We start from the raw sequence: 26,304 nt of genomic DNA, 5'->3' as shown, positions 1-26,304 counted from the left end.
CGTAGGGACGAGGACTGTTATGGTGCGTTCAAGGAAACTCGTATTTTCCGACCGTGGAGTCGTACCAGTTCGATCTGGTACGAGTTCACCGGTCGGAAGTTACGAGTGGCCGTTATAGTGACTTTCACCGGTAAAACAGGTCGGAAAAACACGAGTGGGTTGCCTGGAACGCTACAAAGTCGTAAGTTGTGACTTGAAGCTGTAATTTACGATTTCAAAAGCCTGCCTGGAACGCAGCATTAGCGAAAACGACCGGACTACTTACTTCTGCTTTAACATTGTTTATACAGCGATTATGGTCCTGTGGTCCGATATACACAATATAAATAGCAAAAAGAACCAAAAAAATCCATTCAGTCTATCAGCCGTGGGCCTGCATAGAAATTGACCAATGGGCGCCGCGCGCCCCGTCCGGCTCCCACTAGTCTGGGGCCGTTGACCCGCTGTTTTGGGAAGGAAACGGATCCAGGGCGAGAGAGACAGACCTTTCCTTCAAAATAAAAGCACCAAGCTAATAAAATGCGGTAAAACTCTTTAATTTAAGGAATATAATTTACAAGAAAGTCCCCGAGCCATTAAGTTAACATTTCGCTTTTATTGTATTGCAAGTTAATGTTTATTTTATAAGTTTTATGTTGGTGAACACTTTTATTTTGGTGAATCTGGTGATTTCGGTATCCGCTACAGACAGGAACCAGAATGCAGACTAATTCAGAGGTAACGGACACCAGGCTCTTCGCTTGTCTGAAGTAGCCTCGCATCACCAGGCTCTTCAGACAAGCGAAGAGCCTGGTGTCAGTTAGCCTACTTCCCAATTAGTCTGCATTCTGGTTCCTGTCTGTAGCGGATACCGAAACCACCAAATTCACCAAAATAAAAGTGTTCACCAACATAAAACTTATGAAATAAACATGAACTTGTAATACAATAAAAGCAAAATGTTAACTTAATGGCTCGGGGACTTTCTTGTAAATTATATTCCTTACATTAAAGAGTTTTACCGCATTTTATTAGCTTGGTGCTTTTATTTTGAAGGAAAGGTCTCTCTCTCTCGCCCTGGAACCGTTTCCTACCAAAACAGCGAGTCAACGGCCCCAGACTAGTCTGAAGAGCCTGGTGATGCGAGGCTAGGCTGGCTCGTACCCTCCATCCAATCCCCTCGTCTCCCTGCTCCTCCTCGACCCGCCTCGTCCCCACCCCCTTCCGCTTAGAAACTACAAGTAGTTGTAACCGCTCTGAGCTGGCTCAGCCACAGACACATGAACCCATCAATTCAGCGCCTTCTGCCCCCTACCCCCGGTCGGTCTGCCGAAAAAAAGCCCCAGAAGCACAGAATGTGTTGCTGCCCGTATTACTAATACCGGTGCCGCGTCGAGTCTCCCTGACCCTCAGCCGCCGCTGCAGCCTGACCGGGGTGCTCTGCACCTGCACACCGCGGCCCTGCTGAGCTACTGTCTTCCTCCTCTCTCCCCGACACACAGCTGCTTCCAGCCGCAGCCTGACCGGTCTCTCTGCACCGCGGCGCCGCGGAGCTCCAGGCCCCGGTCTTTCTGCTCCTCTTCCCCAGACACAGGACCCTGTGCCCGGTCACCCAGCGCGAGCAGTCTCCCTGTAGCATGAGGCTGTGCTAATAGCTGCTAATGGCGGCGCTGCTCGTACCAGCGGTCGCCGCGGTCCCGTTGCCGGGGACGGCGACGACGGCAACTGGCACCGCCTCATCACCGGCAGCTGGTGCACAGCGGCATCGGGGCTGGCGCCGCCGCTATTAGTGGGCTAGCACCGAGCACAGCCGAGCTACACGGAGACTCTTCGCGCTGGGTGACCCAGGACAGGGTCCTGTGTCTGGGGGAGAGTAGCAGGAAGACCGGGGCCTGGAGCTCCGCGGCGCCGCGGTGCAGAGAGACCCAGGCTGCAGCAGCGGTGCTGAGTTTATGTTGAACAGGTAATCTTTGGTTTTATTGTGGAAGTTGTGACTGTGAATATATGACATTTTACTCCGCATTCAAAACCTCGTTTGGTTTCTGCAGGCTGCAGGCTTGTTGCTTGCTCCGCTCTGTGAGGGGAGGGGAGGGGGGGGAGGCGTGTCGCGACCATAGACTGTAAAAAGGTCGCGACTCGCGAGGAGGCCCCATAGACTGTAAAGGGAGGCCCCGAGGGAGGGGAGGGGCGGGGGTGTGTGTGTGTGTGTGGGGGGGGGGGGGGGGGGGGTGCTTTTTTCAAATTTTTCTCATCCTCTTTCAAATCGTAGACCATAGCTGAATATTCTACAACTGAAAAACTTTTCCCCAATTACTTTTCCCCAAACTGAATTTAATGAAATTAATTTAATTTTAAAATTAGAAGTTTGAATTTGAAACACATGGGGAAATATATGTATATTTGTATAAATTTGTGTATATTTGCTTTTTTCAATTTATTTTAACAGCCCAACCAGATGGAGTCTGGCTGTTTGAAAGACATTGAAGAAACAACAAAGAGCACAGAAAACAATGCATACACTCAGTTTTCAAATAAACATACTTGAGTGACCCATGCTGCTGTTCTACCTGTTGTTTACAGACCAATCAGCCTTCAGTGTGATGCACATCCCATCTAGAGATTTGGTAATCTTGAAAATTTGGATTTGGATGAGACTGATCCAATCCTACTGAGCTTTGAACAACTGGGATGAAAGTAAAACAGATTATGTGATCCTGGATAGCAAAAAGGGGGATTTCAAAATCCGGATAATTTTTATCCAGATTACACCTTTTGAACGATTAATAAGTGAAGAATTACTCACATCCTGATCTCTTTTTTTTATTATTACTTTGAAGCAGCCGCTCTCAGGGTTCCTGGGATTCTGAACTGAGATGGTTGTAAGATGATTCACCAACACACACATGCACATCAGCCCAGTCAACCAGAAATCTAATCAGCCCCAACTGAACAGTGTCTTGTTCACAGCATCTTTGTTCCCCCCTCACATGGTGGAACTGTGGTGATTTCAGCCCTACAGTAAGATTTTTGTAAATCCACGCGTCCCGAGGGAGTTCAGTAACGAGCACATTACATTTGCGGTGGAAAAAATGAACTAAGAGTCTGATGAAATCTCATGACCTTGGTGTGGAGAATGTGTAATCTGCTCTGAATCCTCCAAATGTCATGTGTTCTGTGTGCTTTTATCGTGCTTCTGAACCATCTTCTCCACTTTTCCCTTCACCCCACCCCTCTCTGCAGACCAGGACAGCCTGGTTGGATGATAGTTTATTTTCTTCTTTCTTGTCTCTTCATCCTTCACTCCTATACCTTGGGCTCATCTCTTCTTCCTCCAGATCACACTCTTCCTTCCTCTCCTCTACGATGTGGTGGTGGACCGTGCTGTGCTGCGTGCTGCTGCTGGCGGCGCTCACCTTATTCCTGAGCACTCGACAGCGCTACAAGGTGTTCAGTGAGAAGTGCCTGAGGCCCCCGGGGCCCTTGGTCACCGACAGCAAACAGAGGGATGAGAGGCTGAAGAAAGGTAAAACAATTTTTGTGTATCTTGATTTTCTTTCATTCAAAATACTTGGTTAGAAACAATCAGAACTTACACAATCTACTTAACACCTAAAACATATGCATATTAAAGGGATAGTTCACCCCAAATTCTCACTCATTGTCTACTCACTGCAAAAACTCAAAATCTTTCCAAGAATATTTGTCTTATTTCTTGTCAAAATGTCTCATTTCTAGTCAAAACTAAACTCTTTCCACTTAAAATAAGACTGATCACCTAAAACGTAACTTGTTTTTAGATCGTTTTCACTTGTTTCAAGCAAATTTTCACTTGAAATAAGTAGAAAAATCTGCCAGTGAAAGTAAGTTTTTTGTGCTTGTAATAAGAAAGAAAAACTTGCTCCACTGTCAGATTTTTCTATTTATTTCAAGTGAAAATCTGCTTGAAAGAAGTAAAAAGTGTCTCAAAACAAGCTGCTTTTTAATGTGATGAGTCTTATTTTAAGTAGAATGAGATTAGTTTTGACTAGAAATAAGACAAATATTCTTGGTAAGATATTTGATTTTTTGCAGTGCACCCTCATGTCGACTAAGAGCTGTGAGAATTTTCAGAGTCCTCCGTTCCTTCTCTGAGTTACGGGGGGGTCCGTGCAGCAGTATTTGTCCATATAATGGTTGTCAATGGATACCAACTTTCTTCGTCCAAAAAGACACACCAAAAAACATCCAAATACCTCCATACTGCTCGTCTGTAATGTCCCTCTTGTATTGAAGCCCTGACATGAGAAATTGTTCCGCCAGTCAGTGCAAATCACGAGAGATTTGCACCGACACAGGAAGAGCAGTGAACTGAGACACTGGGAGCTTCCACTACAAACAAGCTTAAAATATATATTTTCAGAACAATTTCTCATGTCGGGGCTTCAATACCAGAGGGGCATTGGAAAAGTGTGGATAAAATCAATTTATCCACAGGTTGAACTACAACTCGCCTGTGACCAAACCTCTATCTTTCTATTTATTTCTACGCTCCTATTGTTATTGCTACTGAACATTTTCTTCATGGGATTGTGAAAATGAAGTAAAGTTTGAAGTGAATAATCAAATGGTTTTATAATGGGTTTAATATACAGTCGTCATGGCTGAATGAATGAAGCCAGAATCACTCATACAAATGCTGTTTAAACGATTTGCTTAGGGTTATTAGTTAAGTTTAGTTTAGTTTACTTTAGTTTAGTTTCACATTTCCCACCTTAGTAAAAATGTATCTACGGCTTCCCACACATTAAATTACATTACAAACAAAAAGACAAATCACAAGACTGCGTGACAAATTATGAAAACCTTAAGAGCATATACTTAAAATCAGGTTAATTGCAGTAGAAGACTCAGTGGAGGAGTGCAGAGAGTCTTCTTCTGCAATTAAAGTACTTAGGGGCTATTTGTAGATCATACAACCCCACTTTTTTTAAAAAATGCTACTATCCCTTTAAGTGCTTGTTAATAAAACACAACAACATCTAGGAAGAGAATACTGTTGCACTGGCTCCCATCTAATGCATTCAATCTAGGTAGATAATTTTACAGTTGAAGTGTTACATTTGAAAATGTTAAGATGATAAGAGTCTTGTTATGTGCTGTAAGACTTTAAAAAATGGTGTGTTACCACTTTATCACCCTATGCCTACAATCATTTCAAAAGACATGATTCACATCTGCAGCAAGAAATACTAATGAGAAAGAATGTAACTTAAATGTAAAATACCTCAGGTGTCCTATTTATTCCATGTGGTGTGTTTGGGTCTGCCCACTAGATGGGGGTGTTACTGCACAAATGGCAACCTGTTAGAAAATGGGTATTTTCTAATAAGGTGAATTATATTTTACATTGTGAAGGTTTTTCATCTCTTTTGTCTTTCACACTCTTCTATGAAACATGATTTATGTGTTGAGACAGAGACACAGTCTGTTGTTCACACTCGGACTGAATGAGAACACAGAGCATGAAAGTGGAGCAGAGCTCACAGGAAGTGCACTTGAACTATTGACACATAGTATATGAACAGACACTTGACCTTAAACCAATATTACCAGGGTTTTTACGGATCCTTAAAAAGTCTTAAAAGGCATTGAATTCATTCATCTAAAAACAAGGCCTTAATTGGCATTAAAATGTCTTAAATCAATTTTTCAAAGGTCTTAAAAATGTTAATACTTGGTAAGTGTGATTTTATGATTGTAATTAGTCTCAAATCTCTGTTGTCTGTGTTTTTCTTTTTTATTATTCTGCTCTGGGAAGATAATACCATTTAAAATGAACTGTAACCTAACGGAGGCTTGTGATTGGCCCTGTTGACCTGCAGCTGTTTTAATTCTATTAAACGTCTGGATTTTTGTTTTAGATTTGAGATTTTGTGTCAATGTTTTTATTTGTTTTTTTTTAAAGCAAAAAAGTGGAGGAGGTGCTGTTGGGTCGTCTTGGTGATTATTATCCACAGGTGCTCTTCAGGTGTGGTTTTCTCGCAAAAGTTTAACCCTAATGTCGCCATTTGTATCAAATTTGATACATGAAAATACATGAGTTTTTCAGACCTCTACATCCTCACTGTGATTTTTTTTCCTGAAAAACCTAATGTATACAATCAGATACATGCAATGATCAGACAAACCAGCAGGGTGCAGTTATTTATGCACCAGCAGGCCCTCACTGGGACATCCAATATGGCCGCTGTCAGTCAGTGACCCAGATGTGTTTTCTCCATAGACTGTAAAAAGAATGGACGTAGCGTCCGTGACGTCACCCATTGGTTTTGGGGAGTCGTTTTTGTGACTCAAATATGGCGGCCTGAACAGCGCCATGTTGGATTGGCCGGCCGAGAACCCGCCCACTGGCCTCGAAGCAGCTGTCCACGGAGCTGCTCGGACCTGTCACTCAACGTTTCCGCGCCCTAATTGGCCAGAGTTTTAACCTAATAACAGTAAAACGGTAGAGTTAAAAAAAAATTCACCCCCCTCAGAGTGTGTGGGGGGTAGAAACTATCGATTGAGAAAAAAAAACGTGCTGACACCAGGCTTTTAACATGTTTATTGAGGATGTAAAGTCGGCGATTTTAACATGGGGGTCTATGGGGAATGCTGCTTTCTGACACCAGCCCCCAGAGGAAGCCGGGGGGATTGCAGTTTTTTGAACTTCACTTCTCAGACCCACAACTGCCCCCTTGGTTTTCTCATGGATATCTCTGCCAATTTTGAAAAAGATAACGTAAGAAAAACTTTTTTAAATTACTGAAACTTCAATAGGAATATAGTTACTGCATTGATGTAAAGTAAAACTACTTAATATTTCATAATTTATTTTATAGTAGAACCGTGTTGGAAATGTGTGTATCAAATTAGATACAGCAGGTACAGTATGTAAGGTCATTTTCTATGCAAATCTCCTATTAAAAAGAAAATTGGACTTGTATTTTTTTTATTTTATTTTTTTTTACATTTTTTGTCAGAAGGTCCAATAAAGGGTCCAATTTAATTTATTTTTTGAATTTCCTGACAATTATGTCATGGTTCATGCTTTACAGGGTTAAAACTTTAGCACAAAAGTGCAAGTCTTCAAAAAATGTTTAAAAAAACTAAACCAAAAAAAAAAAGTTGATTTTACTGTAAAATGTGTGTAAGTAAGTACATTTTATTTGTATAGCACTTTTCATAGAAGGGCTTCACAAAGTGCTTCACAACAGAATCAGGAAATCGCAAGGTACAATGTGTGTGTGTGTGTGTGTTGGTGCAGGTTTCACAGCGGACCGTGTTCCTCCCGCTCTGGACGCCGTGGTGATCGGCAGCGGGATCGGGGGTCTGACGGCAGCAGCTGTTCTGTCCAAAGCCGGAAAGAGAGTTTTAGTTCTGGAGCAACATGACCAGGCCGGGGGCTGCACACACACCTTTGAGAATAAGGGATTTGAGTTTGATGTGGGTAAGTGTATGCCAGTATACACACAATACACACATCCTTTTCTTCCACTCAGTAAAAGCATCATGTGTTCAGACAGATAACACTCAGACTGTTGTCATGTCTGTGGTTGTCATTCCTCTGCAACCACTCAAGTTCCCAGTACCAAATATAGTTACTGCCAGCTTTTATTTGCACAATACTTTATCGTCATTGTAAAATCACTTTACATCTAAATGGTTTGAAGATTTAACACTTTTATCCTAAACCATGTTTGAACAGTCTGCGTAATTGACCTATGGCTAAGCCACGCCCCCAAACACGATGAGCCAATCACAGTGCGCATAGCTAGCCCATACACTCGGACATTCTCTGCTTCCACGTCCATTGAAATGCGTTGCAGTTAGTCAGTTTTCAGTCGTTTTTATATGTTTTTTCTTGACATTTTAAGTTTAAAATGGTCAAACGGTGTGCATGGGGTACATACAACTCCAACACTAGGTATCCTGAGAGGCTGGGCCACGGGGTGGATTTTTTAACCTTTTCCCAAGCCACATCTCAACCGAGAGAAGTGTCTGCTCTGGATAAAGTTATGCGGTAGACCACAACACCAACTAAATGTGGATAAACTTAACAAGGATGTCTACGTCTGTTCTAAGTTAAAGCAGAAGTAAGTGATATATTTGTGTTAATATAAGTCTTAAATAGTTCTATCTTCCGACAGCAATCACTTACATAGAGTGTTTGGACTGAAACACGGGTCTGTCAGTCACTCTGCTCTGCTCTGCGCCGAAGAGAAAACATTTATCGTATCCTACAGTTTTTATCCAATGAGGAGAGAGAACGGCATGCAGGGCTGTGTGTGCAGCCAAGGAACGCCGTGAATGTGGTGACGTAGGGACGAGGACTGTTATGGTGCGTTCAAGGAAACTCGTATTTTTCCGACCGTGAAGTGGTACCAGTTCGATCTGGTACGAGTTCACCGGTCGGAAGTTACGAGTGGCCGTTATAGTGACTTTCACCGGTAAAACAGGTCGGAAAAACACGAGTGGGTTGCCTGGAACGCTACAAAGTCGTAAGTTGTGACTTGAAGCTGTAATTTACGATTTCAAAAGCCTGCCTGGAACGCAGCATTGGCGAAAACGACCGGACCACTTACTTCTGCTTTAAGTCAACAACGTATTTGAGGCAACATATTGTCAGAGATGTTTAGATGTTAGCCAGTATCACAACTAAGCATAAAGTCCGCTAGCTTAATGCTAACGTATAATGTAAAACTCCATAGACAGGCTAACAGAAATTAGCCCGTCGCTATCGGCGTTTCGCGGCAACCGACAGCCATAGCAGTAAAGCTATGTAAGTGAAGTTTTGGTGACTTCCAGATGATATTTAATCTTTCTGTCTCCAAAAATCATCAATTGCCTCCTGTGAAATGTCTCTACTGTGACAGCTGTTGCCATAGCAACTGTCACCGAATGTTGACTGTTTGTCCCAGTGAGTGGAGGGGGCGGGGCTTAGCCATAGGTCAATTATACAGTGCAGTGGGTCATAGTGGGAATAGTGTGTGTGCCAGGTGACACTCTCTCTTGGTGTTCCTGAGATATTATTTTCAGAAGAATTGATAATTTCAAACATTTTTGGAAGACTTTATGAGTTTTAAAGGGATAGTTCACCCAAAATTGAAATTTCACTCATTATCTAATCACCCTCATGTGGACTAAGGGCTGGGAGAAGTTTCAGAGTCCTCCGTGGCTTCTCTGAGTTACAGGGGGTCTCGGCGTAGCAGTGCATGTCCATATAACGGTTGCAAATGTATACCAACTGTCTTCGTAACAAAAAGACACACCAAAAAACATCCAAATACCTCCAATACGTCTTGTATTGAAGCCCAGAAATGCAAAATTGTCCCGAAAAAAATTAAATAAGTCTATATTTCAAGTTTATTTTGTAGCGGAAGCTTCTGGGAGCTCCTCTTCCCGGTTCGTCAAATTTGGACGAACTGGGAAAGAGGACAGACCCTGGTTCGTCCAAATTTGACGAACCGGGAAGAGGAGCTTCCGCTACAAACAAGCTTGAAATATAAACTTATTTAATTTTTTTCGGGACAATTTCAATACTCTGTAACTCAGAGAAGCCACGGAGGACTCTGAAACTTCTCCCAGCCCTTAGTCCACATGAGGGTGACTAGATAGTGAGTGAAATTTCAATTTTGGGTGAACTATCCCTTTAAGGTCAGAGTGTTGAAGAAGGGAGGCCACACCCAGCATGAGAGGGAGTGAAAGTTTATTTGTTTTTGAAACACAAAGCCAATTCATTATTATTATTATTTTAAGGAGCTGGTCTAGAAGAGCAGAAGAACTGTAACTAAATAGAAACATATTCAAATATTCTGCAGTAATCTGACAAGAATAATGTGTCGTTTTTATCCCTCCATAGTTAAAGTTATGAAGCAGGGCCTTGTGGATATAATAATTAACCGACAATCTGGTCTTTTGCCACTTGCACTTTATGACAGGTTTGTTTTCATGCCCTGATCCTGGCATCAGTAATCAATGATTTGTAGTTGTAATGTCATCTATGATTAATCATTCAATCAAATTAATATCAGGACAGGAGCAGGTATGAGTGAGAAAGTCTAAATCCAGACCTGTTCTAATGTCAGATGGGTACAACTTGGTTTCTATTCTGTGTCCAAAACATTAGAAAAACTTATAGGATTGTGACTGAAACGTTGATGACTCTCTCTGCTGTGACCAAGGTATCCACTACCTGGGCCAGCTCCATGACAACAGTCTGCTGAAGGTGGCTCTGGACCAGATCACAGACGGACAGCTGCAGTTCACACGTCTGGGGGAGCAGTTTGACACTCTGATCCTGGGTCAGTCTGACCAGCGCAGGTTAGGAAAATGCATTCGTTGTAATAGTATTTTAAAGTTTCACTCTTGATTTCTATTTATTTTTTATATTATTTCTATTCTATTCTTTTGCCCTCTTTCTTCTTCATTCATTCTTCCAGCATTCTGATCTAACTTTCCAGGAATTACCAACCATAATAAATGAAGACCAAAGCTTAGGCCTTGAGCTTTGTGTGTCTTCCTCATTCAATCTCAGGCGTCTGTGTTATCCTATTATCCATCTACATACATAATATATATTTACACCATGAGAGTACCGATCCTACATTATCTCTCTGTCATTCTCAGGGAGTACCATATCCATTCAGGGAAGACTAAGATGGCAGCAAGTCTAAAGAAACAGTTTCCAGGAGAGGAGCAGGCCATTGATGAGTTCATGAGACTGATGAAGGTATGGGAGGTTATATCTGGTTGGTATATTATCATTATAATTCAGTTGTTTCTCCCCTGACTTCCTGTGATACTTCTGGGCAGACATTAAAGGGGCCACATTATGGAAATATCACTATTTGAAGGCTCTTTAACATATATTTAGGTGTTTGTTTTGCCTTCTGGCCCCAAAATGTGAGAATTGACAAATAAATCTGTAATGTTCAGACTCACTAGGTTGAAATCCATGTGGTTTTATGAGCTGTAGTTGTCTTCTAGTGATGTAACTATGATTCAAAATTGCATAATATCTTCCTACCTGGTACCAGGAGAAGGGGCGGGGCAAGCAGTGGTTCATTTGCATTTAAAGGGACAGACACTGAAAGCAGCCGTTGTGAACAGGGCTGTTTAGAGAGGATGAAAAGAGCTGTGATGTTTGATCCTTGGGGGATTTTGACCAAAGCATGTAACAGACATGTCTTTAAGACACCTGGGAACTATTTTAATTTGTGGAAAGGGGGCAGAATAATAATAAATATAATAATAATAATAAGATATAAGATATTATAATAATAATAAAAGAATAATAAATATGTCTCCTTTAAAGGTAAAGGTAAGGTAAAGGTACTTTATTTGTCACATATACAGCTAGTACAGTGAAATTCTTTCTCTGCATTTAACCCATCCCTGAGGAGCAGTGGGCAGCCACGGTGCAGCTCCCGGGGACCAACTCCAGATTATGAGCCAGTGCCTTTGGTCAGGGGCACTGACTGGAGGATCAGGCTAGCTGGCATGTTTTTAGTGGTGGGGGAAACCGGAGCACCCGGAGGAAACCCACGCAGACACGGGGAGAACATGCAAACTCCACACAGAAAGGGCGGCCGGGGATTCGAACCCAGGACCTTCTTGCTGTGAGGCAACAGTGCTAACCACTGTGCCACCGTGGTACATTGTGTAAGAATTCCTCCCATCTAGCGTTGTGGTTGTATATCTCAAGCAACTCAGTCGTATTTTTCATGCTGCATTCACGTGAAATCGGTTAGACGGCAGACGGACGACGGCCGCTGCAGGTAACGGCTTCAACAAGCCTCTATGTAAACAAGTGGTCCGTCAGCACGAGGCAAAACAATAGACCATTTCTATGTTTATAAACATTGATGACGTATGTTGTGGGCGGGGCTTCACTGGTGGCAGAACGTGACAGCTGATCTGGTGTCAACAGTGGAAAGCCGGCATCAAGAGCGATCAAATCAGAGGAAGATGGATCATACAGAGGCCTTCTCTGATTATTTTAATGTTTTGTCAACAGAAAACAGGTTGTCATACCTGAGTAGGCTAAGTTAACGATTATCAACGGAGTGTGTTGTGTGTTACGGACCGACGTAGGCTACTGCCTAGGGACACAAAACGCTGCGTGGGCGATCATCAACAAGTCCATCAACTACGGTATGACAGCAAACTGTTGCCTACTTGTATGACTGTATATTACAGTTTATTTAACGGATCCATGTCTGTTATTTCTGTATTAGTCAGACTGTTGTTAGGCTATAGGCACAGACCGTTGCTAGGGACACCGCTCATGACCCGATGTGTGTAAAAATGAATGAATGAATGTCAAAATAAATGAATAAGAGGGTGAACGTGAACACGTGTTAACGTTCACACTGAATGAAACGGTAAATGTTTATCCCTAAACGATGCACGCAATATCTACATAGGCTATAGTTTATACACTGACTGATAAGAACCTATTTTTTCCGTCGAAAAAAGTTGTAAAGGACGGGTCGTCTTATAGGCCTATTGGGGGTCTAGATATTGTAGCCTACATGTGCAAATCAGCGGGTGACACCAAACAACGTCTGCCCAAGCAAGTCAGAGCTTTTATTTCTCTCACACTCACACACCAGTGACCTAGAGATGCAGCCGCATCTGAGGGGACGCGCGTGTGTTGCCGCTTCTCCACTACACAGTTACAGCTCGGCTCTACTCGACTCGGTTTAGGTCCTAGTTTAAATCACAGCTGAGTTCTTTATAGTTCCTCCTCAGCAGTCGTTGTATCACCCCAATTTCCACCGGGTCCGTCAGCGCGGCGGTCACCACTGATCGCTCCCTCTCTAATCACCATTTCATCGGTCTCGCCGCGGCACGACTCTCTTTTTTCTCTCCTTTCGTCAGCTCCAAACTCACTGTTCTGCACCGCGATTACGAAAATTAAATAAAATTCACCCTCTAATGTGGGCTCATCATCACAGCTTAGGGTCGTGCTGCAGCCAAGCAGCTGCGCTGCTTTTTTTTTTTTTTTTCCCTTGTATTTTTATTGGGCATTTATAATACAGACATACAAACATAATAATTACAGAACATGTGAACAAAGACAACAGAAACAGAACATGACAGGTTGACAGAAAAAATAAATAAAACCCACCCCCCCACCCACTGGAGAAGACCCGCATGGAAAATATCACGAGAACCCTGCTAGCATAGAAGACCGAATATTAAGATGGGTTCGTATTAGCAAGGTACTGTATAAGAGGTTGCCAAGTTGCGTCAAAATGCTGGAGTCTGTCTTTCAGGACATATCTTATTCTTTCCAGATGGAGTGTACTAGTTAATTCCTCCAACCACATCTTAGATGTCGGTGCTTTTTCACTCTTCCATAATAGAAGAATATTTTTCTTCGCTATTATAAGACCATATGAAATAAAGCATTGTTGTGCTTTGCTTAATTTTTTAAAGGTTTCAGACACCCCGAGAATAATAAGTAAGGGTTCTGGCTTTATCACAAACCTCATAACCTTGGACATTATATCAAAAACACCAGCCCAGAAAGAGTAAATTTTGGGGCATAGTACATAACTATGTAGATGGGTTGCAATGGAAGCTTTGCATTTATCACACATAGGTGATACTTCTGGATATATGTTATGTAATTTTTCCTTTGAGAAGTGGAGCATGTGTATAATTTTAAATTGGATAAGACAGTGTCTTGTACTGTGTGAACAGGTGCTGATCTTCTCAAGGGCTCTGTCCCATAGATCATCTGTTATCGGTTCGCCAAATTCTTTCTCCCATTTGCTTTTATGCATATGGGCAGGGGGGGGACTTAATGACAGGAGATTATTATAGATACGAGTTATCAATTTAGGTTCATTTATTGGCAATTTCAGACAGTCATCTATTAATGTTTTTGGTTCGGTCTGAAAATCCTCCAAGTGTTTACGTATATAATCTCTGATTTGCAGATATTGAAAGAAATTATTATTTTCCAATCCAAATTTCCGCTGTAATTGAGAAAACGAGGCAAATACACCTTGTATATACAGATCTCTAACACATTTAATACCTTTCTGATTCCACTTAGAGAAGGCTCCACCCAGACCAGACGGGACAAAAGTGGGGTTTCTATCTATGGGTAATGCAGAAGATATGTTTTTTAAATTATGACTGGATTTGATTTGTTTCCAGATACAAATCATGTTATGAATAATAGGATTGTTGTTATATAATAACCTACTGATCTTAGTTGGCGATAGTAGAATTGTAGCCAGTGAATATGGATAACATTCCTCCTGTTCCATCAGTAGCCAATTAGGTGGGGACTTTGTGGTGTTTAGCCAAAAAATAAAAGTCTTAATCGCTGAGGCCCAGTAATAAAACAAAAAATTTGGGAGTGCTAATCCTCCTGCAGATTTAGGCCTACAGAGATATTTTTTACCTATTCTGGGAGCTTTGTGTCCCCACAAAAATGGAGTAATTAAAGAGTCTAATTGTTTAAAAAATGTCTTTTTAAGGAATATTGGGATATTTTGAAATAGATATAATAACTGTGGGAGAAAGACCATCTTAACCGCATTTATTCTTCCGATCATCGAGATTGGAAGTGCATCCCAAAACAATAACCTAGAGCGCAGTTTTTCTATTAAAGGAGGAAAGTTTTGTTGAAAGAGAGAAGTATACTGTCTTGTCACTTCTATTCCTAAATAGGTAAATTTTTCTGAGGAGATTTTAAATGGGAGATTGGACAGGAATGTAAGATCATCCATATGGACTGGCATTAAGACACTTTTTGTCCAATTAATCCGATATCCTGCAAAAGTACCGAATAAATTGATTTTATCTAAAAGTGCCGGAATAGTCATTTGTGGACGTGTTAAATAAAGAAGAATATCATCTGCATACAATGATATTTTACTAATTGTATCTTTAGTGGTGTATCCATGTATCTGAGGGTCAAGTCTAATACTTTGAGCCAACGGCTCGATAGCAAGAGCAAAAATCAAAGGGGAGAGGGGGCATCCCTGCCTCGTCCCTCTATATAACTTAAACAGGGAGGATAGTGTTCGGTTGGTTAGGATTTGGGCTGTAGGGTTTTTGTAGATAAGTTTAATTAGTGACAAAAAAACATCTCCGAGATTGAACCTACTAAGAACTTCAAATAAGTATCGCCACTCAATCTGATCAAACGCCTTTTCGGCATCAAGCGCAAGTATAACGAGATCAGAGTGTGGTTCTTTTCTTGTATACATGATATTAAAGAGGCGTCTCAGATTGAAAGTAGAGTTTCTATTGGGTACAAAACCTGTCTGGTCTGGGTGTACCAACCTCTCCAATAGGGGGTTCAATCTATTAGCAAGTATTTTGGCAAATAGCTTCCCATCAACATTCAAAAGTGAAACACCTACTTCCTGTGGGTCTTTCCCTTTCTTATGAATAACCGTGATCACAGCTTCCGTTAATGTTGGTGGTAAAGCACCGTTTTCCTGAGCGTGTTTGAATACCTTTAATAAATAAGGAGATAACTTTCCACTATACGTTTTATATAGTTCTCCAGGGAGTCCATCAGGACCTGGTGATTTATTACCTTTTGATGAGGCAATAGCAGACTGAACCTCAATGATTGTGAGCTCCACATTTAGCGATTTAGAATCTTCAACACCTAACTTGGGAAGGTTACATTTATCTAAGAACGTATTAATAATCTCAGACTCTGAGGTGGATTTAGAAGTATATAATTCTGTGTAAAATTCGAGGAACCTGTTATTAATATCTTTGGGTTTTGTGAGTATTGTGTTATCACGGGCTTTTACTTTATGTATTGTCCTATCGTTCTCCATTTTTCGGAGCTGACGAGCTAATAATTTATGTGGTTTATCCCCAAATTCGAAGAACCTTTGTCTGGTATACAGGAATGCTTTACTTATTTTCACAGACATAATTTGATTGTATTCATACTTCAATGTTGTTATTTTTCTGTGTAGAGTTGTAGATGGGGATCGAGCATTTTCCTGATCTAGTGCTTTGATCTGTTCTTCCAGGTCTTTTAATTTGGACATGTTTTCTTTTCTCCTTGATGCTTCAAATGAGATTATACTACCTCTAATATAGGCTTTAAACGCCTCCCAGAGAGTGGAGGGAGATGTCTCTGGAATATCATTCATATCAAAATACAATGAAATTTGATCTTTTAGGTAATCACGAAATTTTTTATCTGTAAGCAGGTGAGGATTTAGTCTCCAAGAGGTATGCGGTTTGTCTAAGTGGTCTAAACATACTGAAAAGAAAAGTGGGCTGTGATCTGAAATCACAATACTATGGTATTGAACATCCACTACAGAAGGTGCAAGTTTGGCATCAACTAGGAAGTAGTCTATCCTACTGTAAGAATTATGCACAGGTGAATAAAATGAGTAGTCCCGCCCTGAGGGATTCATCATCCTCCATATGTCTAGGATATTTGTGTTATTTATATATGTATTAAGGAATTCACTTGAGGCATTTCTGGGAGGTTTCTTTGTGGAGGATCTATCTAGATATGCATCCAAAACGGTGTTAAAATCTCCTCCGATTATCAAATTAGTCTGTGATATATCTGGTATTAATGCAAAAACTTTCTGAAAAAATACAGGGTTATCTGTATTAGGTGCGTATATATTTACTAGGGTGAGGGAGATATTCTGAATCTCTCCAATCACTATAACATAACGACCCTCCTTGTCGGGTATAGTTTTTTTCTGCAAAAAAGGTACACCTTTTCTAATTAAGATTGCTGCGCCTCTTGCTTTAGAAGAGAAAGCCGAGTGATGAATCTCTCCTATCCACTTTGTCCTGAGCCTGCCATGTGATTTATTATTCAGATGGGTCTCTTGTAAAAACATAATATCCGAGGTCAGTGTTTTAAGATGGGACAAAACCTTCCCTCTTTTGACTGGATTATTTACTCCACGCACATTCCAACTGGAAAATGTGAGGTTTCTTTTCCCCTTGGTGCTATCACTCATGGTATCCCGCGTATTGGCAATCAGTTTTTATAAGGTCTTCTTTCCCCAACCCAAATCTCCCTCCCCAGGTCAACCTGAACCACATATTAATAAAGAAACAAAATAAACTACTCTAGCCAATTCAAAGTGAATGGCGCGAGCCTTCTTAGGGAAGCTGAAAAAAAAAGATGATAACTAAGGTTACTTCCACACCTATTGGTGGCCTGTTGTTAACTCCAAAGTTGGTCCATTAGCTCTGAAACTTAATAATAAAGAAATTTAAATATGATAAAGGGAACGAGCAACCATACAGGGGTATACATGCGCACACGCACCCCCATTAATACAAGCGCATTAATCATCATGTATTACACAAATGCACTCCCCTGGCCTGAACCTGGACCTCAATTCTACATTTCAAAGTTGTTGTTTTTTGTTTTTGTTTTTTAAACCAACATATCTTATGCAGCATATACACTGAATTTTTTTTTTTTTTTTTGGAAATGATTTAAGTCAAATGAACAAATTTCTCTCTTTTTTTTTCCCTCTCTTCTCCTGTCATCTAAAATTGAAATCACCTTGATTATAACTTAATCTGACAGGGTAAGCATCCAAAAATTAGTCTTAAATCCTAGATATAAACAGCTGCTTAAACATAGCTGTAGTTTTAGAAACAAGAGATAGGAGTAGGTCACACTGGGCAACACTTAAACATGAGCTGAATCGAATAATAGAACTAAATGAAATGGATAAATGAATAACGCTTGGATAATATCAATACAGTCTCTAAAGGAAATAGTACAGTGACCCAGAATGTTCACACCTTGCATGTTTGATCTTACCGTCATGCAGTGAAACACCAGTTATGTGTGTATGCTTGTGTATCTCGGCAGTTTTTTTTTTTTTTTTTTGGCAGGTGACAGTTGTTGTGCTAATGTTAGCCGCCGAGGCTAATTAGCCACTTACGGACAGAAAACACATATTCCTGAGGTCCGTGATTTATCAGTCCGCTGCAGCTGAAGATGACCCTGGGCCAGAGAGTCGCTCCGCGTATTCTTCGGCTTTTTTGGGGTCTGTGAAGGATGTCTGTGTGCCATTGTGTGTGACCAGGAGTCTTGCGGGGTAAAGTAGGCCATACCTGACGCCGGGCTTGTTGCATAATAGCTCCCTGGCACGGTTGAATAGAGCCCTTCGCTTAGCCACGGCCGGAGGATAATCAGGGAATATTTGAATCCTCTTGCCTCTGAAGTTAAGTTGCTTCGCCGCGCTGGCTTTTCGTAGAATGTCCTCAAGCACATGAAAATAGTGCAGCCTCAGGATGAAGGGCCTGGGGGGCTCTCGAGGGTCGGGGCTTCTCCGGAGGGTCCGATGCGCTCGGTCAATGAGTGGCTTCTCGTCCAGAGATAGCACATCTTTTAGCAGGTCAGCTACGAAGTCGCGCGGCCTGGATCCTTCTGCCCCTTCGGGAACTCCGATGATCCTAATGTTGTGCCTCCTAGACCTGCCTTCTAAATCCTCACATTTTTCAGTCAGTTTCCCCACTTCGGAGTTCAGTCGTGTTACCTGACGTTGGAGAGCAGTAACATCGTCGGCGTGGAATGAGGCTGACTTCTCCAGCTCTTTAATAGTTTTCTCGTGCGAGGCCGTGGCTCCTTCAAGTGTTGTAATGGATGTCTGGATTTCCTTTTTAGTCGTAGCCAGCTCCTCTCTTAGCTCAGTGCAAACACTTTGTATGCGTGCATCTATGGAGGCACATATATCGTTCTTGATCTGAGTGACTTCATTTCGAAGATTAGCGATAGCAGCTAGTATTGCACGGTTGGGTGGGTCCGCCTCGTCACTCATCTCCTCAGGTAGAGGTGTGTCACTCGGGTCCGAGGGCTGGTCGAGGCCTGCTTCTTGTTGGTCGTTTTTCCTATTTTTTCCTTTTTTTGACATCGTTTCTTTACATTGGTCTTTACAATGCGCTTTTGTGTATCTTCTTGCGTCGTTCCGAGGATCTTAAGAGCGGATTTACAAAAGTTTAGTGTTTTAATAAAGATACAGTTATCAGAGCTCGTGCGAACACGTCTTACTCCTCCATCGCTCAACAGCGCCCCCCTGCGCTGCTTTTTAAAGTTGAGCTGTATGTCAGGACCTATGGTCAGGACGTGTATTTGTTGCTTACTTCCGGTATTTTTCTGCCACCAGTACGTCACTGTGACGTCGACGCCGAAGTGGTCTATACACGTGACAATATGTTGTCATGGCGACGTGGTATTGTTTACCTGACCCATGTTTTACCGGCTTTCTCTCCACTTCTGTGACTAAAATGACATCTGGTTTGTTACCGACGGCCGTTTTTCCGACTGCACCTGAATGCAGCATGGCGACACGACATGGCAGCCAGCACCGAGCTTACCCACTCCATGGAGATATGAATGATATGAACGGCTAATTCAGAGCTGAAAGGAACACTTCACTTTGTTGATGGGGGGGATTACTGCTTAATGAAAAACAGACTTTTGAACGAAATAATCGATTTTCGTGAATAGATAACAGGAGAAGTTACACAATGTACCTTTAAAGACTGTGTGCTGTGGTGAAGACATATGATGCAAAACTCTCAGTTAGTAAAATTCACCCTTGTGGAGTCATGATGGATGAAGGTGAAAACGTTAAACAGTGGTAGTAGAGACATGCAGGTGCAGCTTTACCTCTGCTTGTTGGTGGTAACTGTTCACATCATTAGTATAAAATACTTCAATTGTATTTCTCATATACATGTAGGTGGTCCTTTAAAGTTTCTCATTAAGCCGGATAAATAATGGTATGCCTGTGTGTCTTTCCTTGCAGCTAGCCGCGAGGCGGACGCCACTCATCGCCATCTTGAAGATGATTCCGTTTTGGTTGGTGAACTTCCTGGTCCGGACCGGCCTGGTGGATCGCATCTCTTCAGTCTTCTCCCTGGCAACAACCAACCATTCAGAAATAATGTCCCGCCTCACACAGAACAAGGACCTGCAGGCGCTGTCAGCCTATCTGTTTTATGGTGTGTGTGACACCTACACATGGATCACATTGACAGTGTAACCTTCTGTGATGCTGATGTTTTTTTATTTTTATGTGATTTTGTTTTAGGCGTCCCTCCCAAAGAGTCCAGCTTTCTCATTAACGCACTGCTTATTCACCACTACAAACGTGGTGCGTATTACCCACGAGGGGGCGCCAGTGAGTTTGCCTTCAACATCATCCCTGTCATTCAGCAGTCTGGTGGCACCGTGCTGGTCAGGGCTCCGGTGCAGCGCGTCCTGCTCAACCAGCAGGGGAAGACCTACGGTGAGGAAGGAAGGGACACAGCTTCTGTAATGTGGTGGCCCAGCTCACTGTGATTAACTCATTGAGTGCCAGCCCTTTTATAAAATGGTCAGTGCCAGCGTTTTGAGGCATTTTGAGTAATATTTCAAGACCCACAATATATTTTGTACTATGACTCTGAAAACACCAAACAGCTCAAAGGAAAGAGGAGACTCTCTATTTAACTGGGAAAAAACCATTTGTTTGTACCTTGTTCCATTCTTGATTTGTCTTAAGTTGAATAGAGCCTGGTTGCACCAAAAATACCACTTTTTTTCTAGAAAGCTGAGAAAAATGCATTTTTGTGAAAGAGTCTCTCAAGAAAAACAGTGATTTATCCGTTTTAATTTTGGCTTCAAAAACATGTAAGACATCTGAAAATTTCATTTAACATGTTTTTTCATTGTACAATAAAAAAAAAAAAAACTAAAATACAACAAGTAGGAGTCCTACTCTGCAGAGTGATGCCTGCTCTCCTCCTGCAGTTGCTGACTCCACAAATATATCTTCTGCATCAACACTTCAAATAAGACATGGCGAACGTGTTGAAGTGTAAAGTATAGGACCCTGGGAAAGTAATTAATGAAATTATGCATCTTTCTAACCTGTTTTAATTTGTGTTAAAGCACTTCTGGTACTGTTAAAGGGACAACAAGGAGTTTGTATTTGGTTATAAAAAAGTCTCACATTAATGTGGATGAATCTACGTTACCACTTGTTAATGGGCCCATTTTCTATAAATATATCGTTTTGTCTCTATCGTTATTTTGTTATTATTAGTGGTGGTGGAAACGCTGGTCGAGCCAACCAGCTTTCTTTACTTTCGGTTTCGCGGACGCTGCCCGGCGAGTCATGAGAATAACGCCGCCGAATCGCCGTTTATGGTCGGAACTACGACGGTATCTGATCCGTCTGATCTGTATCTTCGAACTTCTGACTTTTAATTCTTGATCAATGTAAACATTCTGGGCAAGACGTCCGTCTTGCGCCGGTCCAAGAATTTCCCCGTGCACGCGGAGGCTCATGGTAAATGTAGTATGAGAACACTTCGCTTTCCAAAACTCCTTGTTGTCCCTTTAAGTTGATATTAAATCCCTAAAACCTACAGTATCTGTGCTAACAAAGGTTAACTTTCTACCAAACAATGCTATACTATGCTTCCTGGTGATGAACACTATTTGTGTGTCAGGTGTGACGGTGCGTAAAGGACAACAAGAGATCGAGGTTCATGCCCCCGTTGTTATTTCCAACGCCGGCATCTTCAACACTTTCCAGAAGTTTCTGCCCAAACAAGTGCAGGACAAACCAGGTAATGTACTGGTACTTATAATTTTTTCACAATTTCTGTCTTTGACTGTACATTTCCTGTGACTTTTCCTGTGTGTTTGTGATTCCAGAGATCCAGTCTCTGTTGGGTATGGTACGTCATGGTATGGGCTCCTTCCTGGTCTTTGTTGGTCTGGATGGAACCAAAGAGGAGCTTGGGATTGTTTCTACAAACTTCTGGATGTATAAAGACAATGACTTGGATTCACTGTAGGTTTTTCATAACATTTATTTATTTTTATTCCTTCCATTTTTAATCTGAATTCCCACTGTGTTGTTCTAATGTATCTGCATCTGTGTTTGTTCTACATGACATTATATTTGAAGAATGGAGAAATACTCTTCCCTGAGCAGAGATGAGGTATTAGGAAACATTCCTATGATGTTCATCACTTTCCCATCTGCTAAAGATCCAACATCCAGCATCAGACACCCAGGTAACACACATTTATATTTACTACTCAGCCATCTAATCTCATCTTGTGTATCATGTTACATTTCCCCAACTTGAATCCCTGTTGGTCTTTTGCTAACTGCTAACTGAGAATGATAACCTTGGTTGATTCAATGTCTTAAACACAGGTAGGGTTGAATGGCCTTGGACTGTACCTATAGAAGAGTGTACAGTCATTAGTGCTTTTACAAGTGTTTCCATAGAATAGGGTTTCCCTGCCGATCTAAGGTGATTTTTGGCCGCCACCTGCAGCGTGCATGTGGGGTCGTTCAGATGTAGCGTCTTGCACAATCCCCCCGTTTGATGAGGGAAGCCCGTAAAGACGTCACCTCCGAGATGTAGATTGTGCATTATAGAAGAGAAACACACATCTAAGGACCTCTGATTTCATCATTAGAACAGGTCATGTCCTGTAATGTTCACCTTCCTTCCATATTTAATAGAGGGGGAACAATATCATAAAGACTGACACTGAGTTTGCTAACTGAAAAAAAAAAAAAAAGTAACCGCTGTGTAGTTGCAGCAGGGCCGGATCAATACCCCCAGGGGTCCCTGGGCACTGAAGCCCAGCGGCCCCTGTCCCCCTCCAACCCCGTCCCTAACATCCACACCCTTAACCATCTGAGGTGGCCATTTTCAAATTTTTTCCATTAAATTCACCTTTTTAAAGTACTTGCAGATGTAACAATCAACGATCTTTTTTTTTTTTATACTGCAACATAGGGTTCACCTCATGATATCGTTTGTATTTTGAGCATTAAAACTTCCATAGTTTCTTTGTTTGATATGTCAAGAGACTTTTGGTTAAGTAACCATGGACAGCTCCTTCATAATTACCATCATTACAGGCCATTTTTGTTCTAGAGAACTGTAAAAAATAAATAATTTAGGCCAAATGCTGGAAATTTGAAGTCCGCTTTTTGAAAATTTTCAAATCCCTTGTGAAAACACACCTTCAGTCATGAGGACGAACTGGGGGGGGGCACCCGGGGCAGTCATAGGATCATGGTATGGTCAGGGGGGCGTTGGTTCAAAAAAGGTTGAGAACCACTGCCATAGAATAATGTAAATAAGCTAATAAAATGGCCATGACCTTTAAAAAACTGCAGTTTAACTGAGCATACTAACATTTATTTACCCCTCTCTACTTTGTCCAATCAGTCTGTGATACTAATGTTATGCTTGATGATTAAGGCAACACAAGGTGCTCAGTGGCTGCAGTGGCTGTGCTGGTGTGTGTGTGCCTCTGGATGCTGTCAGTTTGAAGGCTTATTATTAGGCATATAAGCAATACAGAGCAGCAGGGCTAACCCTCCTTTGAGGCAGGATTTCACACTGTCACAAGTGTAAAAAGCAGCAAAGTTGTTTTCCTTTTCTCTTAAAGGGATAGTTCACCCAAAATTCAAATTTCACTCATTATCTACTCACCCTCATGTCGACTAAGAGCTGTGAGAATTTTCCTCTGTGCCTTCTCTGAGTTACGGGGGGGTCCGCACAGAAGTATTTGTCCATATAATGGTTGTCAATGGATACCAACTTTCTTCGTCCAAAAAGACACACCAAAAAACATCCAAATACCTCCATACTGCTCGTCTGCAATGTCCCTCTATTGAAGCCCCGACATTAGAAATTGTCAGTGCAAATCTCGCGTGATTTGCACTGACACAGGAAGAGCAGTGAACCGAGACACTGGGAGCTTCTGCTACAAACAAACTTAAAATATAGACTTATTTAATTTTTTTCGGAACAATTTCTCATGTTGGGGCTTCAATACAAGAGGGACATTACAGACGAGCAGTATGGAGGTATTTGGATGTTTTTTGGTGTGTCTTTTTGGACGAAGAAAGTTGGTATCCATTGACAACCATTATATGGACAAATACTGCTGCGCGGACCCCCCCGTAACTCAGAGAAAATTCTCACAGCTCTAAGTCGACATGAGGGTGAGTAGATAATGAGTGAAATTTGAAGGGAAATTAGTGCTACCTAATTCCTACCTTTACCAGTACATCCACTTCCATTCAAGAAGATTCAGCTGAAAACAAGCGTCTTTCTATCTCCCTGCAGGTAAGTCCTGTATGACCATGCTGACCATGGCTCGCTATGAGTGGTTTGAGGAATGGGAGGACACAAAGCTGGGCAAGAGAGGACAGGACTACCTGGACCTGAAGAACAGCATGGCCCAAGAGCTACTGGACTGGGCTCTGACCATCTTCCCACAACTCAGAGACAAGGTATATGTCCAAGTTTGTACAGAAGTTATTCACTGGTTGAAATTCAACAGTAGCTAAAGAATTGAACCACAGACGTTCTTCAACCAATGTGGTGAGAGCTCAGGTGATCTAACATAGCTGCCTCCTGCAGCCACACTTGGTGCATGAATTACCTAAATGGTCAAACGTATTAATCAATTAATCAAACAATAATAGATTATTAAATGAATCGTCAACTATTTTGATAATCGAATAATCGGTTTGAGTCGTTTTTTTAAGAAAAAAAGTCAAAATTCTCTGATTCCAGCTTCTAAAATGTGAATATTTCTGGTTTCTTTGTTCCTTTATGACAATAAACTGAGTCTCTCTTTGGTTTGTGGACAAAACAAGACTTTTGAGGACGTCATGTTGTGGTTTGGCAAACACATTTTTCAAACATTTTATTGACCTAACAACTAATCGACTGATCATTTACATAATCGACAGATTAATCTATGATGAAAATAATCATTAGTTGCAGCCCTAGTAGCATTTTTTTAAAGTGGGGTTGTATGATCTACAAATAGCCCTTAAGTACTTTAATTGCAGTAGAAGACTCTCTGCACTCCTCCCGTTAGCAACGCCAGCCCATAGTCCTGCCCAGAGATTTACAACATACAGTGTTGTGAACAGACCCAAAGAAACAACCTATTTTCACGGCCTAAAAGAGGTTTTACCTGAAAAAAAAAATACACAGTCCCATTGTTCACCATAATATCATTTTTTCCAGCCCTTCAAAGTGTTTTTATTTGGACCTAACCAACTCACGTTGATCCAAATAAAAACTGTGTTTTTCCTGCACTTTGAGGGGCTGGAAAAAATTATATTCTAGCAAACAATGAAACTGTGTTTTTTTTTTCAGGTCAAACCTCTTTTAGGCCGTGAAAATAGGCCGTTTCTTTGGGTCTGTTCACATGTTGTAAATCTCTGGGCAGGGCTATGGGCTGGCGTTGCTAACGAGAGGAGTGCAGAGAGTCTGCTACTGCAATTAAAGTACTTAGGGGCTATTTGTAGATCATACAACCCCACTTTAAAAAAATACTACTATCCCTTTAGGCAGTGTACTTAAAATTTAAAAGAAATTTGGTTGCTTTGTGTAACTTGGCGCTACCCGGCCTTTTAGCTTGTTTTAGCTCATTGTCTTAACTCAACATTCTCATTCCCAGCAAAATTTCTATTATCAACTGTACTTTGAAAATACCTACAAATATATGTGTGTGTGTGTGTTCAGGTGGTGATGGTGGATGCTGCCACCCCTCTAACAAACGTGCACTATCTGGGCGCTCCTCGAGGTGAGATGTACGGTGCCGAACACAACCTGGAGCGCTTCAACCCAGAGGTGGTTGCTAGGACACGACCACAGACGCCCGTCGATGGACTTTACCTAACAGGTGACTTGAGGAACGGGAGTTAAGTTTTCAAGGGGCGATAGAGACGGATACGTGCGCTCAGTGTTTGTGTTGTGTGTGTGTTTGTGTGTCTGCAGGTCAGGACGTATTCTGCAACGGCATGGCTGGAGCTCTGCACGGCGGACTGCTCTGTGCCTCTGCTGTCCTGAACCAGATCCTCTACATCGACCTCCTGGGCCTGAAGACCAAGCTCAAACGCAAACAGAACAATCACAAGAGGACCTAGTGGTGACAAGGTTGTGCTAGAGACACACTGTTTATCCATCTGTCAAATTACAAAATGAAATTTACACACACCTAACCACCTATCATCTCCCCAATGTCCATAGGAATCCAGGTGAAAATCTGTGACCTTTATATTCATCACCCTTGAACTGAAATTGAAAACAGAAACACTGCCATCGTAACATTTGAATAAACTACACTCCAAGTCCAAAGTATCAATAAAGATTTTCTCTTTTACAATCTTATCTGATTTTATTGTCTATACTTTTTTTTTTTTTTTTGTTATTTTCTGTGGTAATCTTCTTCTTACTGATCCACCATCTGCTCCTTAACTGCGC

General features: G+C 41.6%; 1 protein-coding gene across 1 annotated transcript; it reads left to right on the top strand.

The window, feature by feature from the left end:
* Positions 1-3,342: 3,342 nt before the first annotated feature.
* On the top strand, positions 3,343-25,967 carry LOC310989752 (all-trans-retinol 13,14-reductase-like; the record flags this gene model as incomplete). Its single annotated transcript, XM_083976899.1, has 12 exons — positions 3,343-3,502; positions 7,265-7,447; positions 10,182-10,320; positions 10,627-10,729; positions 19,800-19,995; positions 20,085-20,282; positions 21,490-21,609; positions 21,698-21,836; positions 21,954-22,063; positions 24,148-24,314; positions 25,564-25,723; positions 25,819-25,967. The coding sequence occupies 12 exons, from the start codon at positions 3,343-3,345 to the stop codon at positions 25,965-25,967; spliced, it is 1,824 nt and encodes a 607-aa protein (XP_083833025.1).
* Positions 25,968-26,304: the final 337 nt, after the last annotated feature.

The sequence above is a fragment of the Trachurus trachurus genome, assembly GCF_905171665.1.
Source record: "Trachurus trachurus genome assembly, chromosome: 8".
Taxonomy (NCBI): domain Eukaryota; kingdom Metazoa; phylum Chordata; class Actinopteri; order Carangiformes; family Carangidae; genus Trachurus; species Trachurus trachurus.
This window is presented reverse-complemented; position numbering and strand designations above follow the sequence as displayed.